Below are 17877 nucleotides of genomic sequence, written 5' to 3'. Positions count from 1 at the left end.
CAAACAATATTGTCAGGACGCCCACTCCAGTAGAAATGCACTTTTTCGAGTAGAAAGACGATGGCCAGGCTTACTCATGTTGCCCAATGATTTAAGTAAATAAGTCATTGTTTTAGTCAAAGTAAACCTATGATATATTTGGGCTTTTAGTGATATATCCAAACTGCCCACTTCCTGCAAATTCGTGTGAATGCAGTGTCTTTTCCTATGATATGCAATATACACATTCTTTTTAGTTTACCTTTCGTTTCAGGGCTGGGTTTTATTTTAATGTTACCACCCACCAGCATGGAATTATTTATTCACCAGAAATAGCTGCAAAGTTATTCATATTTCTGAGCCAAACAGCCTTGTGTCCACTTGTCTGCCTGAGCCATGGAGCAAATACAAATTGGGGGGGGGGGGGGGGTGCAAAGTCTTGCACCTCTACTTTTCTTTACCAGAAAATTCTCATAATACATAGGATAATTTGTCAATTTTCACTTATTTTTGAGCTAGTCTGTATTAATATGTATATATACAGTGTTTTCTCTTTTTCCACATTTTGTTACGTTACAGCCTTATTCTACAATTTATTAAATTGTTTATTTCATCAATCTACATGCAATATCAAATAATGACAAATCAAAAACAGCTTCGAGTTTACTTGGGTATGACACTACAAGCTTGGCACACCTGTATTTGGGGAGATTCTCCCATTCTTCTCTGCAGATCCTCTCAAGCTCTGTCAGGTTGGATGGGGAGCGTCGCTGCACAGCTATTTTCAGGTCTCTCCGGAGATGTTTGATCGGGTTCAAGGCTGGAACACTCAAGGACTTTCAGAAACTTGTCCCTAATCCACTCCTGCTTTGTCTTGGCTGTGTGCTTAGGTCGTTGTCCTGTTGGAAAGTGAACCTTCACCCCAGTCTGAGGTCCTGAGCACTCTGGAGCAGGTTTTCATCGAGGATCTCTCTGTACTTTTCTCCGTTCATCTTTTCCTCGATCCTGACTAGTCTCCCAGTCCCTGCTGCTGAAAAACATCACCACAGCATGATGTTGCCACCACCATGCTTCACCTTAGGGATGGTGCCAGGTTTCCTCCAGACATGACGCTTAAATAAAAGGCCAGTCTAAAATGTGCAGTTTTTGTCACACAACACAATACCACAGATGTCTCAAGTTTTGAGGGAGCGTGCAATTGGCATGCTGATTGCAGGAACATCCACCAGAGCTGTTGCCAGAGAATTTCAAATTAATTTCTCTACCATAAGCCAAGTACATCCAACCAGCCTCACAACCGCAGACCGTGGGTAACACGCCAGCCCAGAACCTCCACCTCCGGCTTCTTCACCTGCGGGATTATCTGAGGAGGTGCCGTGCAGAGGTGTATTTCTGTCTGTAATAAAGGCCTTTTGTGGGGAAAAATGTCATTCTGATTTACCCCAGTGGGTAATTTACCATTACCCACTGGGGAACCAGGCCCATCCATGGCTGCGCCATTGCCCAGTCATGTCCATAGATTAGGGCCTAATGAATTTATATACACTGATTGATTTCCTTATATGAACTTTCACTCAGTAAAATCCTTGAAATTGTTGCATATTGCATTTATATTCTTGTTCAGTATATACATTACCAGTCAAAAGTTTGGACACACCTACTCATTCAAGGGATTTTCAAATGATAGTCCCACTAAGCGCAACCAGATGGGATGGCGTATTGCTGTGAAATGCTGTGGTAGCCATGCTGGTTAAGTGTGCCTTGAATTCTAAATAAATCATAGATAGTGTCACCAGCAAAGCACCCCCACACCATCACACCTTCTCCTCCATGCTTTACTGTGGGAACCACACATGCGGAGATCATCCAAGTCTCAAATTTGGATTCATCAAACCAAAGGACAGATTTCCACCGGTCTAATGTCCATTGCTCATATTTCTTGGCCAAGCAAGTCTCTTCTTCTTATTGGCATCCTTTAGAGGTGGTTTCTAAGTAGCAATTCGACCATGAAGGCCTGATTCACGCAGTCTCCTCTCAACAGTTGATGTTGAGATGTGTCTGTTACTTGAACTCTGTGAAGCATTTATTTGGGCTGCAATCTGAGATGCAGTTAATTGTCGATTTCTGAGGCTGGTAACACTAATAAACTTATTGTCTGCATAAGAGGTAACTCTGGGTCTTCCTTTCCTGTGGCGGTCCTCATGAGAGACAGTTTCATCATAGCGCTTGATGGTTTTTGCGACTTCACTTGAAGAAACCTTCAAAGTTCTTTAAATTTTCCGTATTGACTGACCTTCATGTCTTAAAGTATTGGTGGACTGTCGTTTCTCTTAGCTTATTTGAGCTGTTCTTGCCGTAATATGGACTTGGTCTTTTACCAAATAGGGCTATCTTCTGTGTACCCCTCCTACCTTGTCACAACTGATTGGCTCAAATGCATTAAGAAGGAAAGAAATTCCACAAATACATTTTTAACAAGGAACACCTGTTATTTGAAATGCATTGTAGGTGACTACCTCCTGAAGCTGGTTGAGATAATGCCAAGAGTCTGCAAAGCTGTCATCAAGGCAAAGGGTGCCTACTTTGAAGAATGTAAAATATGAAAAAAAATTATGATTTGTTTAACACTTTTTTGGTTACTACATGATCCCATGTGTTATTTCAAAGTGTTGATGTCTTCACTATTATACCTACAATGTAGAAAATAGCAAAAATAAAGAAAATAGCTTGGATGAGTAGATGTGTCCAAACTTTTGACTGGTACTGTATATATATGACCACTTTAGAAATTGTATAATTGCATGATATGATAGCATTTTGCAAACTTTATCCCCCTGTCGCCCCAATATGAATGTTTTTTTACCACAAGGTTTTTCTTCACTACAAACTCCACTGCTTTGATTGTTAGCTAGAAACCACAAGTGTCTATCCAGATAAAGAAAAGGCACCTGCGACAGAAAATTCAAGGAACTTATAAAGTTGAAGTCGGAAGCATACATACACTTAGGTTGGAGTCATTAAAACTCGTTTCTCAACCACTCGACAAATTAATTGTTAACGAACTATAGTTTTGGCAAGTCGGTTAGGACATCTACTTTGTGCATGACAGAAGTAATATTTCCAACAATTGTTTACAGACAGATTATTTCACTTATAATTCACTATCACAATTCCAGTGGGTCAGAAGTTCACATACACTAAGTTGACTGTGCCTTTAAACAGCTTGGAAAATTCCAGAAAATTATGTAATGGCTTTAGAAGCTTCTGATAGGCTAATTGACATCATTTGAGTCGATTGGAGGTGTACCTGTGGATGTATTTCAAGGCCTACCTTCAAACTCAGTGCCTCTTTGATTGACATCATTGGAAAATCAAAAGAAATCAGCCAATACCTCAGAACAAAAATTTTAGACCTCCACAAGTCTGGTTCATCCTTGGGAGCAATTTCCAAATGCCTGAAGGTACCACGTTCATCTGTACAAACAATAGTACGCAAGTATAAACACCATGGGACCACGCAGCCGTCATACTGCTAGGAAGGAGATGCTAGAGATGAACATACTTTGGTGCGAAAAGTGAAAATCAATCCCAGAACAGCAAAGGACCTTGTGAAGATTCTGGAGGAAACAGGTACAAAAGTATCTATATCCACAGTAAAACGAGTCCTATATAGACTTAACCTGAAAGGCTGCTCAGCAAGGAAGAAGCCACTGCTCCAAAACCGCCATAAAAAGCCAGACTACGGTTTGCAACTGYACATGGGGACAAAGGTCGTACTTTTTGGAGATATGTCATGTGGTCTGATGAAACAAAAATAGAACTGTTTGGCCATTATGACCATCGTTATGTTTGGAGGAAAAAGGGGGAGGCTTGCAAGCTGAAGAACACCATCCCAACCGTGAAGCACGGGGGTGGCAGCATCATGTTGTGGGGGTGCTTTGCTGCAGGAGGGACTGGTGCACTTCACAAAATAGATGGCATCATGAGGGAGGAAATTTATGTGGATATATTGAAGCAACATCTCAAGACATCAGTCAGGAAGTTAATGCTTGGTCGCAAATGGGTCTTCCAAATGGACAATCACCCCAAGCATACTTCCAAAGTTGTGGCAAAATGGCCTAAGGACAACAAAGTCAAGGTATTGGAGTGGCCATCACAAAGCCCTGACCTCAATCCTGTAGAAAATGTGTGGGCAGAACTGAAAAAGCGTGTGCGAGCAAGGAGGCCTACTAACCTGACTCAGTTACACCAGCTCTGTCAGGAGGAATGGGCCAAAATTCACCCAACTTATTGTGGGAAGCTTGTGGAAGGCTACCCAAAACGTTTGACCCAAGTTAAACAATTTAAAGGCAATGTTACCAAATACTAATTGAGCGTATGTAAACTTCTGACCCACTGGGAATGTGATGAAAGAAATAAAAGCTGAAATAAATCATTCTCTCTACTATTATTCTGACATTTTACATTCTTAAAATAAAGTGGTGATCCTAACTGACTTAAGACAAGGAATTTTTACTAGGATTAAATGTCAGTAATTGTGAAAAACTGAGTTTAAATGTATTTGGCTAAGGTGTAAACTTCTGACCTTAACTGTAGATAAAACAGTAGAGTAGGAAACCGCTGTATAGGGCTGTAATGTAGGCCTATATGGAATATATCAATTTTCGTCAGCGGTGATAGTAGATTTCTGCCGAAAAAAGTATCTAATGCGGCCACTCTCTATGGTATGACACTGGAACTTATTAGTAAAGGGTCAGAGGATTCTGAAATGCCCCCTTTTATGGTGACAACTTCTTTGGTTTAAATAATACAGTAGAAATGATATGTGTAGAGTTATAATAATAAATCGATTCCGAGGGTGCAACAGTTCAAAACCTCAGGAGTCAATAGCCATGCATTTCATAGCCATGCATTCAGAGGTTGAAACAGGAGGTCCGGGAAAAAGAGACACGCAGAGAGAGAGAGAGAGAGACACAGAGAGAGAGAGCGGGGGTCAAAACATCAAGTCCGGGACAAGTTGGCACATCTGTGAATCAGGTCAGGGGTTCACAGCTGCAGGTAGAACACGATCATTCCTACTTTGCAGTGCCTTTTGGACCTCATAACTTCAGAAAAAGGACATTTGACTTTCAGAAAAACATATTGGTCAAAGTCAGGCACTTAAATCCATTTTAGGTGCATAATCCCATACAGTTATTAGATAATACTAACAGGTTGGAACCTAACAGGGTGAAAATGTGGAGCCTAAATTGGCCATAGCTCTGTGGGTGATTGAGATTCAACTAGAATAATTGTACACACTTAAGAGGATTTTAACTTAAATATGAAATGTATTTGATATATATATTTGTTTCATTATTCTAATTTTACAGGGGGTGCTGCAGCACCCTTACTTAAAGAGACCATGACCTCAATACTAGGCGGTGTCAGAGAAAGGCCCCAAGCCATAAATAGTTAGTTAACTAGTTAACCAAATAACTGACCCTTTTTGCACAAACTTGTTTTACTCATCACACATGCTGCTGCTACTGTTTACTATCTGTCACTTTATTCCTAGCTATATGTACATATCTACCTCAATTACCTCGTACCCCTGCACATCCACTCGGTACTGGTACCCCTTTTGTGTGGTATTGTGTTCAAGTAAACGGAATACTTTTATTTTGAAACGTTTTTAGACCTGTTAATGCCGCTTAATGCCGCTACAAGACGCTGATTTCACAGAGCTACCCTGCCCAGCTAGTTTTCTCGAGCAGCCAGCCCTTCCCAGCGCCAGACTGTGACGTCACCTGCGAAGCATCCTCTCTTTCTCTCGTCTGTCTGAACGTTCTCCATCCACCCACCAACTGCGGTATTGGCATAACTAAACATTGGCCAAATATAATCAAACATTTATATATATATATACAGTGATAATTAAAATCATATTGTACATGTTATAGAACAACATGTATTCACATTCGCTTTTATGCAAACACATTGCCAGTGTACCTATTAAACCATAGACAACCTCACAAAACACATTTGTATCAATTAGAAAGTCAGTGTATTTGACAACTTTCAATGAAAATAATCTCTCTGGAAATAATATATTTGAATCATTGGTTTGTGGAAATCACAATGAATTAGTGTGCTTGCTGAAGGAAAGACCACTCTAGATTTCTTATGCACAGTTCAGACACAGAACTTATGGCAAGTCAAACTGAATAAAAATTAAGAGCGGGCTGGCAAGGTTGAGAGTTTTTCTTGACATGGGATTGGTTTCATCCAACCGCTCCTCAACACTGCAGGCTTCCTAGTTGGATTTGCGTCGAATTCAGGCATAACAGCGAAATAACAAAAAAAGCAAAYAAAGACGATTCACACACCTGTGCAGTGCTGAAGTTAATTTTTTAAACAGTGAATATGATTGGTTTAATGTGTCTCGGCTAATGTAACGTGTCTTCAGATTTCATAACTCCCTTTTACTAAGGAATCGCAGTCTCCTCATCCCTAAAATAAACCATGAGATATGTGAGAGAGCAATATTAMTGTGCAACGTAGACATTCTATTTTCTCCAGCAAAACTATTTGTATGTTGATGTAGTGCCAATTGGTTATGAATTTTTCCACTTCTGTTGAGAAGTCTGTTTTTACCGTCAGTTGCTGGTTTCAAAGAGCACAAAAAATGTAAAAAACCATGAGCCTTTTAGCAATTCAACCTCCACAGAAATCTTAATATGCATTACCATTTCTCCCGACAGTGGAAGAACTGCCCTCTAAAACTTTTATCAAATATAAATAATTTTCATTTGCATACATTTGCATAAACCGTAATGTTTTCAAAGTTTTCAAAGTCAAACAACAACACTGTGGTAGACAATTTAAATGCTACTGCTCTTTCACCATTTCAGCTACAAACATTAAAACAACTAACATTTTTAACTTTATACATTATAACTATTTAAATCATTTTTAATTATCATAAAATAACCCACCAACAGTAATATTTACTCTTGAACTGTTAAAGCTAGAGACACTAAATTAACTTTCTCATGTTCAGGCTATCCTATTAATCAAATCAATCTTTCCACCTATCTATACTTTTTGAACTATAACAATAAAAAATATGCATAAATTAACATGGTTTTGAATGAGAACCATAGTTATACAGTGGTAGCTATTCAAAACGGTCCTGCTCCTAAACCAATGAAGCTACAACAGCTTTAAAACACCCAGGCTATAAAACATTCAGGCTATCCTAACGTCAAATTTCCTTATTTCACAACCATAAATACTTTAAGACAAGCTAGCAAGAACACACATTTTCTTTAAGAAATGTACTTTTCTGGTTCACAATGAATTTACTTGAATCACCAGCAAATACATAAAACTCAAAGACAAAGTATTGTAAATATGAAATATTACATTAAAGATTCCACTGTTATACTGCAAACAAATTCTTAATTGAGCGAACCTATTAATGAATTTCTACTTTTAGCTATAGAACATCAACATAACATAAAAATGTTAAAAATCGTATCAACTATCTCCACCCTCCTTGGCTTCCTTCACAATATATTAATATTCTTTAGAACACACCATATTCCACTAGAGTAGAAGAAGAAAAATCACACAAAGTCAGATATTTTGTTCTCCTGGGTACCTTTTCATAAAAGCTTCTCAGAGTAGGCCTAGGAGTGCTGATCTAGGATCAGGTTTGTATTTTAGATCRCAATGAATAAGTCTGAGACACTTTGCGAGTACAGGCCCTCACCCTGGACCATTGATTGGAAGTTACTACTCCTCCCTGACACTGTATTTGCACTGCTGGTCTCGGTCCCAGTCTCAGGCGGGGCTGGCTGTACCTCCTCTTTCCTCCCCAGCAGTCTGTTGAACAGCTTCTGGAAGATCCCACTGAAGGCAGAGCTGGAGAAGTAGTACACGATGGGGTTCAGCACGCTGTTGAAGTAGGTGAAACACACAGAGGTGTAGAACGCCAAACTAGCCTCTTTGAAATACTGGCACTCGTTGTACCAGGCCTTGAGGATCCACACAGCAATCCGAGACACTGTGCTGGGGAAGAAGCAAATGATGAAGATGAGTGCCACGGCCATGACGAACTGCACCGCCCGCTTGATCTTCCCCCCGGTGTCAATCGTCTTGTTCTTCAGCTGCCAGGTGATGCAGAAGGTGCAGAAGGTGACAATGGCAGTGGGCAAGAAGAACTGGGTCACGTATAAGGTGTTGTGCCACGTAGACAGCGGGCTGAAGCCCATGCAGATGTTGAAGCTCTCGCACTGTGTCTTGTTGTTGCGGTAGAAGAAGTGTTCGTTGGCCAGCAGGTACCCGGTAGCAGCGATGATCAGCCCCCACAGGCCCAGAGACACCCACAGAGCACAGTTCAGGCCCATCCGGTTGATCTTGTTCATGGGGTGAACGATCTTGAGGTAACGGTCGACAGCCACTGCAGTGAGGAAGAAGATGCCAGCGCTGCGGTTGGCCGACAACATGAACAGCATAATCCGGCACATGACATCACCATGGACCCAGTGCTTGCCGCGTCGGTAGTAGTCGGCTCTGAATGGAAGACAGAACAGGACGATGGAGTCGGCAACGGCCAGGTGTGTGAGGTAGACCGAGTTGGGCTTCCAGGTGTCCATGTGGAAAATAAACATCCACAGAGCCACAACATTCCCCATCAGCCCAAACATGAACTCCAGCACCAGGATGGGAGGCAGGACATGGTCCAGGATGGGAGACTCAAAGGCGCAGCACTCATCTTCCGTAGTAGTGAAGTTTGCCATGGGTCAAACTATACGCTTTTAACTGGAGAGATCGTCTGTGTGCTGCTTTGCTCCTCTCTGAAAATAGTCAATATAGATAGGGTTGTCTAGGCACCTCCTGCATTTGACTGGGGATTTTATTGCTTGCGGTCATGCAAACGATCTTCCGGTGCCAACAATGTGGAGAGTGTGTGTGGGTGTACAGTGTGTTATCTCTTATGGAGTTCTATAGGCAGATGGCTCCGAGTGTGTACACCAACAGCCCAGGGATTATGGGGTGTAGGGTCCCAAAGACCCTCCCCATTATTAAGGGGACTTTAAGATTCATATGCTTTTCTCACTGTTGTACTGTTGCTATGTGTCTGAACTCTGACTCTGTACTTTGCACAAGCTATCTATTTTCATCTTTTCTAGTTAAGCCCTAGCAAGTGTGCCTATACTTTGCACAAGCTATCTATTTTCATCTTTGCGGTTAAGCCGTAGCAAGTGTGCCTACACTTTGCACAAGCTATCTATTTTCATCTTTGCGGTTAAGCCGTAGCAAGTGTGCCTGCAGGCTGGGTGTAAGTCAGATCGAAACTAGATAAAGAGAAGTAACAACTGTCTGGTCTTGACATTTTGATCTTGTGTGAGTGGTCAATACTAATGAATTCAGAGAAGCTACTGTACTAGGTTACCTCAGCTTATTGCTGCACATATAATCAGCTGCGCCCTTTGGTTAGTTGCAGAACTTACTCTGAAAGATGCATGCTGTGCTTCCATTGTTAACTTCTCTCTGCAATTGCATTAATAAAGGTTTGATTGATTTAAAGAAGATAGTCTGACTGCTGATTTCTCCAATAAGCCAATGATTGACAAGGAACAAGGAACCTACCCCGACAGGGGTCATAATAAAACTAATATGCTGGTGGAAAGATCATACTCGTGGGTATATAAAGGGACCCCAAGGGTTCCCAGAATACAGTTAACTTAAAGGTCACGACACCTGGTCTGGTTCAGTAGGCACAAATTGGAAGAAAATGTACCTAATGAAGCAGTTTGAAAGGGAGGTAATCTCAGACCTTGACTCTTATCTATTCTTTATCATTGTGCTAGGAGATTTGCTGGTTTGAGGGAAACACCATCCATCTTTTGCATCCTGAGATGCCAGTGAGCCTTATCCAATAGTTAGACAAATAGATCCTGGTAGATGTGATTTCAAATCCTTTATCCACCCGATTATGTGCAGCCCAATTTCCTAAATAATATCCCCATAATACATATTTCCCAGCATGTCATTGTGTTCCATTGGCCTTGTCCCTTTCCCACAGAATATAAATACCTTAAATGGGTCTCATTAAATGAAATAAAACAATGGCAGCATGAACATTCATTGCAGACAGTACAGTGAGACATACTTACAGAGTGGGATGATGAAGAGAGAGGTCTGAAAGAAGGACTAAAGAATGAACAAGTGAATGAGCGACATTTATTACCCTAAAATTTTGCTGAGTGAAAAGCGTTTGGAAAGGAATCACATCAGACCAGACCTTTGGCGACAGAGAGACAGACAGCAGCTATCAAGAACTGAAAAATGCCAAAAGGGAGTGGCCAAGTCCACAGTTTCTATACAGTAAATAAAATAGATATAAAACGACTCCTTTTTAATGTTAATGTGTACATTTTGGCCAGGTTGTTGTTACATGTTGCATCCATTTTTAGTAAAAGTGCACGTCGGGTCTTCACTTCTTGACTTCTCCAAGATCTTCAATGCTGTCGTCATCCACCTACAATGGAAAGACAGCTGGTTAGTGTGTGTTATATATATATATATATATATATCTCATTCAGGTACACACAGACTACGCGTCTATTTGCGTAACTAACTTTTCCCAGCCATCTATGTGGCGTTGGAGAGTAAACAAAGCCGTCTTACCTCAGGCCACTTTTCCTGAATGACATCGATGATGTCATCTGTAAAATCTCCCTGAATGATGATTTCATCCTCCGCCGTCACCGAGGCGCCGCAGGAGAACTTCTGMGCAAAGAATCTCTGAGCCTCTTTAAGGTCAATGTCTGCAGGGAGTCACACAGTCGCAAGCAAGAAACAAAACAAGGTTACGGGTCTGTCCATGTCTTTAACAAGGGGTTTACAGTAACAGTATGTGACAGTCAGTCTTACCAAAGGTGTTCATGCCACAGACTCGGGTGACATATTTCTTCTTGGCGCGGGGGATTTTAGCTATCGTTATTTTCTGAGGGACAGTCTTCTTTTTCTGTTTGATCTGTCCTCTGCCACCTAGAGAGTCAGCACAGACAGGTTAGAACAGGGTTCTCCAATGCCAGTCCTCAGACACCACCTAGCTGTTGCAAATGCTTGTTCTATTTCAGCACTAAGACCTGATTCAACCAATGAACCTTGGTGATTTAGTCTGGAATAGAGCAAATCATATAACAATGTATTTTGTCCACATGTGCGAATACAAGAGGTGTAGACCTTACGTGAAATACTAACCAACAATGCAGTTCAAGAAATGGAGTTAAGAAAATATTTAGTAAATAAACTGAAGTAAAAAATACAAAAAAGTAAAAAATAACGAGGATATATAAAGGGGTACCGGTATCAAGTCAATGTGCAGGGGGTACAGGTTAGTTGAGGTAATTTGTACATGTGCAAGGGGGGTAGTGACTATGCATAGATAATAAACGCGAGTAGAGCAGTGTAAAAACAAAGGGGGGGGGGGGTGTCAATGTAAATAGTCCGGGTGGCCATTTGATTAATTGTTCAGCAGTCTTACGGCCTGGGGTAGAAGCTGTTGAGAAGCCTTTTGGACCTGGACTTGGCGCTTCGGTACCGCATGCCGTGCGGTAGCAGAGAGAACAACTATGACTGGGTGACTGGAGTCTAACCATTTTTGGGGTCTTCCTCTGACACCGCCTAGTATATAGGTCCTGGATGGCAGGAAGCTTGGCCCCAGTGATGTATTGGACCGTACACATTACCCTCTGTAGCGCCTTACAGTCRGATGCCGAGCAGKTGCCATACCAGGCAGTGATGCAACCAGTCAGGAYGCTCTCRATGGTGCAGCTRTAGRMCTGAGGATCTGGGGACTYATGMCAAATCTTTTCAGTCTCSTGAGGGGGAAAAGGTGTTGTCGTGCCCTCTTCATGATTGTCTTGGTGTGTTTGGACCATGATAGTTTGTTGGTGATGTGGACACCAAAGAACTTRWAGCKCTCAACCTGCTCCTCTACAGCCCTGTCGATGTGAACGTGGCGTGTTYGGCCCTCCTTTTCCTGTAGTCCAYGATCAGCTCCTTTGTCTTGCTCATGTTGAGGCAGAGGTTGTTGTCCTGGCACGCCACTGCCAGGTCTCTGACCTCCTCCCTATAGGCTGTATCATCGTTGSCGGTTATCAGGCCTACCACTGTTGTGTCGTCAGCAAACTTGATGGTGTTGGAGTCGTGCTTGAACAGGGAGTACAGGAGGGGACTAAGCACGCCCCCCTGATGGGCCCCCGTGTTGAGGATCAGCGTGACATGTGTTGTTGCCTACCCTTACCACCTGGGGGCAGCCCGTCAGAAAGTCCAGGATCCAGTTGCAGAGGGAGGATTTTAGTCCCATGGTCCTTTCGTAGTGATGAGCTTTGTGGGCACTGTGGTGTTGAACATTGAGCTGTAGTCAATGAACAGCATTRTCACATAGGTGTTYCTTTTGTCCAGGTGGGAAAGGGCAGTGTGGAGTGCGATTGCGTCATCTGTGGATCTGTTAGGGCGGTATACGAATTGGGTCTWGGGTTTCCGGGATGGTGTTGATGTGAGCCATGACCAGCATTTCAAAGCACTACCGACGTGAGTACTACGKGGTGGTAGTCATATAGGCAGGTTACCTTCGCTTTCTTGGGCAAAGGGACTATGGTGGTCTGTTTGAAACATGTAGGTATTACAGATTTGGTCAGGGAGAGGTTGAAAATRTCAGTGAAGACACTWGCCAGTTGGTCCGCTCATGCTCTGAGTMCAYGTCCTGGTAATCTGTCTGGCCCCGCRGCCTTGTGAATGTTGACCTGTTTAAAAGGTCTTGCTCACATCGGCTATGGAGAGCGTAATCACACAGTCGTCCGGAACAGCTGGTACTTTCATGCATGATTCAGTGTTACTTGCCTGAAAACGAGCATAAAAAGGCATTTAGCTCATCTGGTAAGCTCACGTCGCTGGGCAGCTCACAGCTGGGTTTCCCTTTGTAGTCCRTAATAGTTTACAAACCCTGCCACATCTGACAAGCATCTGAGCCAGTGTTTTAAGATTCAAGCTTAGTCCTGAATTGACGCTTTGCCTGTTTGATGGTTCGCCTGAGGGCATAGTGGGATATCTTATAAGCTTCTGGGTTAGTGTCCCACTCCTTGAAAGTGGCAGCTCTAGCCTTTAGCTCGGTGYGGATGTTGCCTGTAATCCATGGCTTCTGGTTGGGATACGTACGTACGGTCACTGTGTAGACAACATCGTCACTGCACTTATTGATAAAGCCGGTAACTGAGGTGGTATACCCCTCAATGCCACTGGATGAATCCCGGGAACATATTCCAGTCTGTGCTAGCAAAACAGTTCTGTCGCATAGCATCCGCGTCATCTGACCACTTCCRTATTGAGAGYCACTGGTACTTCCTGCTTTAGTTTTTGCTTGTAAGCAGGAATCAGGAGGATATAATTATGATCAGATTTGCCAAATGGAGGGCGAGGGAGAGCTTTGTACGCGTCTCTGTAGTAAAGGTACCTAGTTTTTTCCCCCCTCTGGTTCCACATTTGACATGCTGGTAAAAATGAGGTAAAACGGATTTAAGTTTCCCTACATTAAAGTTGCTGGCCACTAGGAGCGCCGCTTCTGGATGAGCATTTTCTTGTTTGCTTATGGCCTTATACAGCTCGTTGAGTGCGGTCTTAGYGCCAGCATCAGTTTGTGGTGGTAAATAGATGGCTACGAAAAATATGAAAACTCTTGGTAGATAGAATACCTCATGATAAGCTGTAGATCACTCTACCTCAAGCGAGCAATAGACATCACGCACCAGCTGTTATTGACAAATACACACCCCCACCCCTTGTCTTACCAGACGTAGCTGTTCTGTCCTGCCGATGCACAGAAAACCCAGCCAATTGTATATTATCYGTGTTGTCGTTCAGCCACGACTTGGTGAAACATTAAACTTTAATATCTTATGTCCTGTTGCTAGGATAGTCTCGAACAAAGATCATCCTGTTTATTCTCCAGTGATTTCATGTTGGACAATAGAACGAATGGTAGAGGTGGGTTACCCACTCGCTGACAAATTCTCACAAGGCACCCCCAATCTCAGCCCCCCGTATTTCCGTCTTTTCTTCACGCAAATGACAGGGATTTGTGCCTGGTCTCAAAGTAGTAGTAGTTGGACTCATTAAGGTAAAAATCTTTGTCCAGTTCGAGGTAAGTAGTGGATATTCTGATCTCCAGAAGCTCTTTCTGGTCACAAGACACAGTAGCAGCAACATCATGTACAAAATTACCCCCAAATTAGCACAGTTGGTTAGGAGCCCGTAAAACAGCAGCCATCCCCTCCGGTGCCATTGAAGCAAATGTGTACAAAGGCTGGGGGGTCCCTAAAGGTTGTGCTGGGAAACACTGGTTTAGGATTTGAGRAGGAAGGATGCATTCAAGAAATCAAAATGAAGAGGAACTCAGACCTCTCTTCTGCTTCTTCTTTTCATCCTCCTCACCAACAGGGGGCACCTCTACACCGCCAGTGTCCTGCTTGGAAGCATTTCCTACCGGACCAGTAAGGCATAAGAAAAAAGTGTTTTTAATACGACATCATTCATTATTGCCCATCTTCCTGTTAGGAAACAGAGAGAGAGAAAGAACGAGAGACTGTCTGATGAAACTCACCTACACTCATCCTGGCAAACACATCTGGAAAGTTCTTCTCCAGCCACTGCCTGCATTTGGATGGCTCAGGCATGTACTCACAGTACTCTGTTGGCAAGGAGCACACTGGGGGGAAAAAGAGGTGTTAGACCTTGACAATCATGTGACATTGCAAATCAATGTTTTAGGAATTGGCCATGAGCGTGTATAGATCACTAGAATAGGGTGCCATTTYRKAAAATGCCCAGATACTACCTCCTACTAGTAGTACTTACCGCCACAATACTGGACTTTCTTTGGGCACTTTGTGTCTGGGTCAGCACTCCCATGATGGCCTCCTTTGTTTTCTGGTGAACACGTCTCTGCATTCTCAGTAGTAGCCATGACAGATTATCTGAACACAGAGGGGAAAAAAGGTTAATTGGATAAAGTATACCTTCAAATCRAACAAAAAGTGAGAATCACAGACAATCAGCCTTTCACCACAGACAACTTGGATCCTGGACCCTCGACAATGGATTGGTCTGAGGACAGCAAACTTACATTGTCAAAGCACTAAAAACAGATGCTTGTCATGGCACAGTGAACGTGGACTGCCACTTTAATCAATGCATAACACCTAACTCACCATGAAAACTGCTGCAATATATTTGACTGACGATGCTACTCCTGCTGCTATTGTAGTTACATTGCACTCAATACATTTTAATTTATTTAACTAGGCAAGTCAGTTAAGAACAAATTCTTATTTTTAATGACAGACTAGGAACAGTGGGTTAACGGCCTTGTTCAGATGCAGAACGATAGATTTTTACCTTGGCAGCTCGGGGATTCGATCTTGCAACCTTTCAGTTAATGGCCCAACGCTCTAACCACTAGGCTACCCTTGCGCCCCAAATGAGTCAACAACCCCATCTTCAGCTAAGCTACGTGAGGTCTAACCCATTCATAGACGCTAACTACCTTTAGCGCAGTGTTTCCCGTATATTAATTAATCAGCTGCTACGCCAAACAATAGGATGACAATTTTTTCAATATTTTGGGGGAAATTATATTTTCGGGATGGTAAAACGTTCAGTGTGAACTTAAATGACTAAAACAAGATAAAAAAGTACGTAGATTTTTTTTTTCATAAGATCATCTTTGAGAACTAACAATCACCATAATAAACTAGACAGTCAACATAAAATTCCATAAATGTCATGGCGGCCCCCCATTGATTTTGTCATGTTTGAGTCACTCAGCATAAGAACATGGCAAGAAGCCATGGCAAAATGTGTAGAATTGCAGGAAATTGGCTTTAAAACGGCAAATTCTCCCTCAGCCCAATGGCAAAATTTCTGGAAATTAGCTTAAAAACTAAAATGTTCTCAGCTGGTTTTAGAAACATATGGAACATATCTGCGAGAACTGTTCTCTCAAAAAAAAGATTAAATTACTACACACCATTTTAGAGTTCCCACACGGCTATATTTCCATTTTAGAGCGCTTATTTACAGAAAACAGATGTTAGACGTAAAGTGAAATGTGACCCTCAATATCAAATAAACATCTGAATCCAACTTTTGTCAGAACCGCACCACTTGCTGTGTAGACAGTGGTAGATTTTGTGGTAGGAAGTATTGACTGAAATGCRGTGTCTAATGTCAGTACAGGTGCATCAAATCTGGGACCAAGGCCATCAGACAGCTGAATAGCCATCACTAGCCAGCCTCCACCCAGTACCCCGCCCTGAACTTAAATCACTGTCACTAGCCGGTTACCACCTGGTTACTCGACCCTGCACCTTAGAGGCTGCTGGCCTATGTACATAGACACTGGTCAATTTAATAATGTTTGCATACTGTTTTACTAATTTCATATGTATATACTGTATTCTAGTCAATGCCATCCTATCTATCCATCCATCTATACACACACACAATTCTGTCCTACGTATTCGACAGACACTAAATAGTCTATCCACATACTGTCCTTGTCTATAATGTTTACACATCCCATCACACACACATGCATGCATACACACACTCCGGACTCCAACATTGCTTGTCCTAATATTTATATATTTCTTAATTCCATTAGATCTGTGTGTATTGTTAGAAATTACTGCTGGAGCTAGGAACACAAGCATTTCGCTACACCCGCAATAACATCTGCTAAATGTGTATGCGACCAATAACATTTGATTTGATGCTGTTCGGACAAAGGTTGGATTCAGACGTTTATTTGATAGCGAGGAACAAATTTCACTTTACATATGGTAACTAGAGATTATACATATGCCCTTATTGACTGGAAACGTTTTTATGGTGATGCTAGCTTTATTGTGGTAAGGTTTTTTTTCCGTCGCCAGCCTCCAAAAAGATGCACAACTCAGCGAGTCCAACCAATACACAGACTCCCGATGTTGTGTTCCAAAGCTAGAGGGCTATATGTTTCTACAACCGTACCGCAATTGAGAATCGAGTCACGTTTAGATAGAGTATTTGGCTGTTTTGGCTGCCAGAGCCAATTCACCTCTAAACAGAACATGTAAGGTCCTTGGACTATAAGGAGCAACGTTAGTTGCCTTTAGTAAATTATTAGGCAACGTGAGGTCCTAAGCAGGGATATTTGGCACGTCATACCTTGGCCTTACCTAGTTAACATGCGGGGGAGCAATATATAGCTTGACAACAAAGATGATTGTTATTCATTCACAAAGGAGGTAGAATTGTATGACAGCTTTCCTTACAGCTGTTGTTAAAACTCAAATCAGGCTGTCAGGCATAATTAGCCAGCTACCATTAGCTTGCTAACTTGCATGCTGCCTATGTTGGTGCCTTTAYCAGATACAATTAGGATATATCCACGTTAGATAAGCAAAAGTCGTGGTAGTATGGTAAYGGACGAGCTAGCTAAATTCAACAGCTGGCCAGCCAGCTAGCTAGMTAGATARWWWKWTWRWMWWYTKGWYWMYTGGYTKMKWSSYYRWKYMYWSMTWSWTAGCTAWATATGCTAACTAACGGMGCAGCTAACGTTAGATGGCAYATTAGCATCACCTCCAAGTCAATCAATGGAAAGACAACAACATGATACATACCCCTCGAAAACAACCTTAATATTGTTGACTGATCAACAAAACAAGCATTATTAAGTAAAGTTGAAACAGATTAATGCTCAGTTATAACAGCTTGAGCACACCTACTGCCTGATTTAGCTAGGGGTCCTGTCAATGCCTATTGGAACGCACGCTCGGCAAATAAATAACAGGTGTTCAC

The 17877-nt window shown here is 42.2% G+C and overlaps 2 protein-coding genes across 6 annotated transcripts; both read right to left on the bottom strand.

Annotated features, from left to right (window-relative positions):
* Window positions 1-7608: 7608 nt before the first annotated feature.
* LOC111961357 (hydroxycarboxylic acid receptor 2-like) lies at window positions 7609-8840 on the bottom strand. Its single transcript, XM_070440967.1, has one exon. The coding sequence runs from the start codon at window positions 8763-8765 to the stop codon at window positions 7686-7688; it is 1080 nt and encodes a 359-aa protein (XP_070297068.1). The 5' UTR covers window positions 8766-8840; the 3' UTR covers window positions 7609-7685.
* A 1352-nt stretch (window positions 8841-10192) lies between these two features.
* Window positions 10193-17863, bottom strand: LOC111961358 (density-regulated protein). 5 transcript variants are annotated; one of them, XM_070440974.1, is made up of 7 exons: window positions 17805-17863; window positions 14893-15011; window positions 14640-14743; window positions 14437-14527; window positions 10906-11022; window positions 10660-10799; window positions 10193-10510 (listed from the first exon to the last, which is right to left on the bottom strand). In XM_070440974.1, the coding sequence occupies exons 2-7, from the start codon at window positions 14999-15001 to the stop codon at window positions 10466-10468; spliced, it is 606 nt and encodes a 201-aa protein (XP_070297075.1). In that variant the 5' UTR covers window positions 15002-15011; window positions 17805-17863; the 3' UTR covers window positions 10193-10465. The 5 variants fall into 5 exon arrangements, with proteins under 5 accessions (XP_070297075.1, XP_023839324.1, XP_070297077.1 ...); XM_023983556.2 differs by having other exon boundaries at window positions 14437-14517; window positions 14639-14743; window positions 17700-17845; XM_070440976.1 differs by having other exon boundaries at window positions 14437-14517; window positions 14639-14743; window positions 17801-17821.
* Window positions 17864-17877: the final 14 nt, after the last annotated feature.

Source organism: Salvelinus sp. IW2-2015, linkage group LG4q.1:29, assembly GCF_002910315.2.
Source record: "Salvelinus sp. IW2-2015 linkage group LG4q.1:29, ASM291031v2, whole genome shotgun sequence".
In the NCBI taxonomy this organism is placed as follows: domain Eukaryota; kingdom Metazoa; phylum Chordata; class Actinopteri; order Salmoniformes; family Salmonidae; genus Salvelinus; species Salvelinus sp. IW2-2015.
Note: the sequence above shows the minus strand (reverse complement) of the source record. Positions and strands in the feature narration are given on the sequence as shown.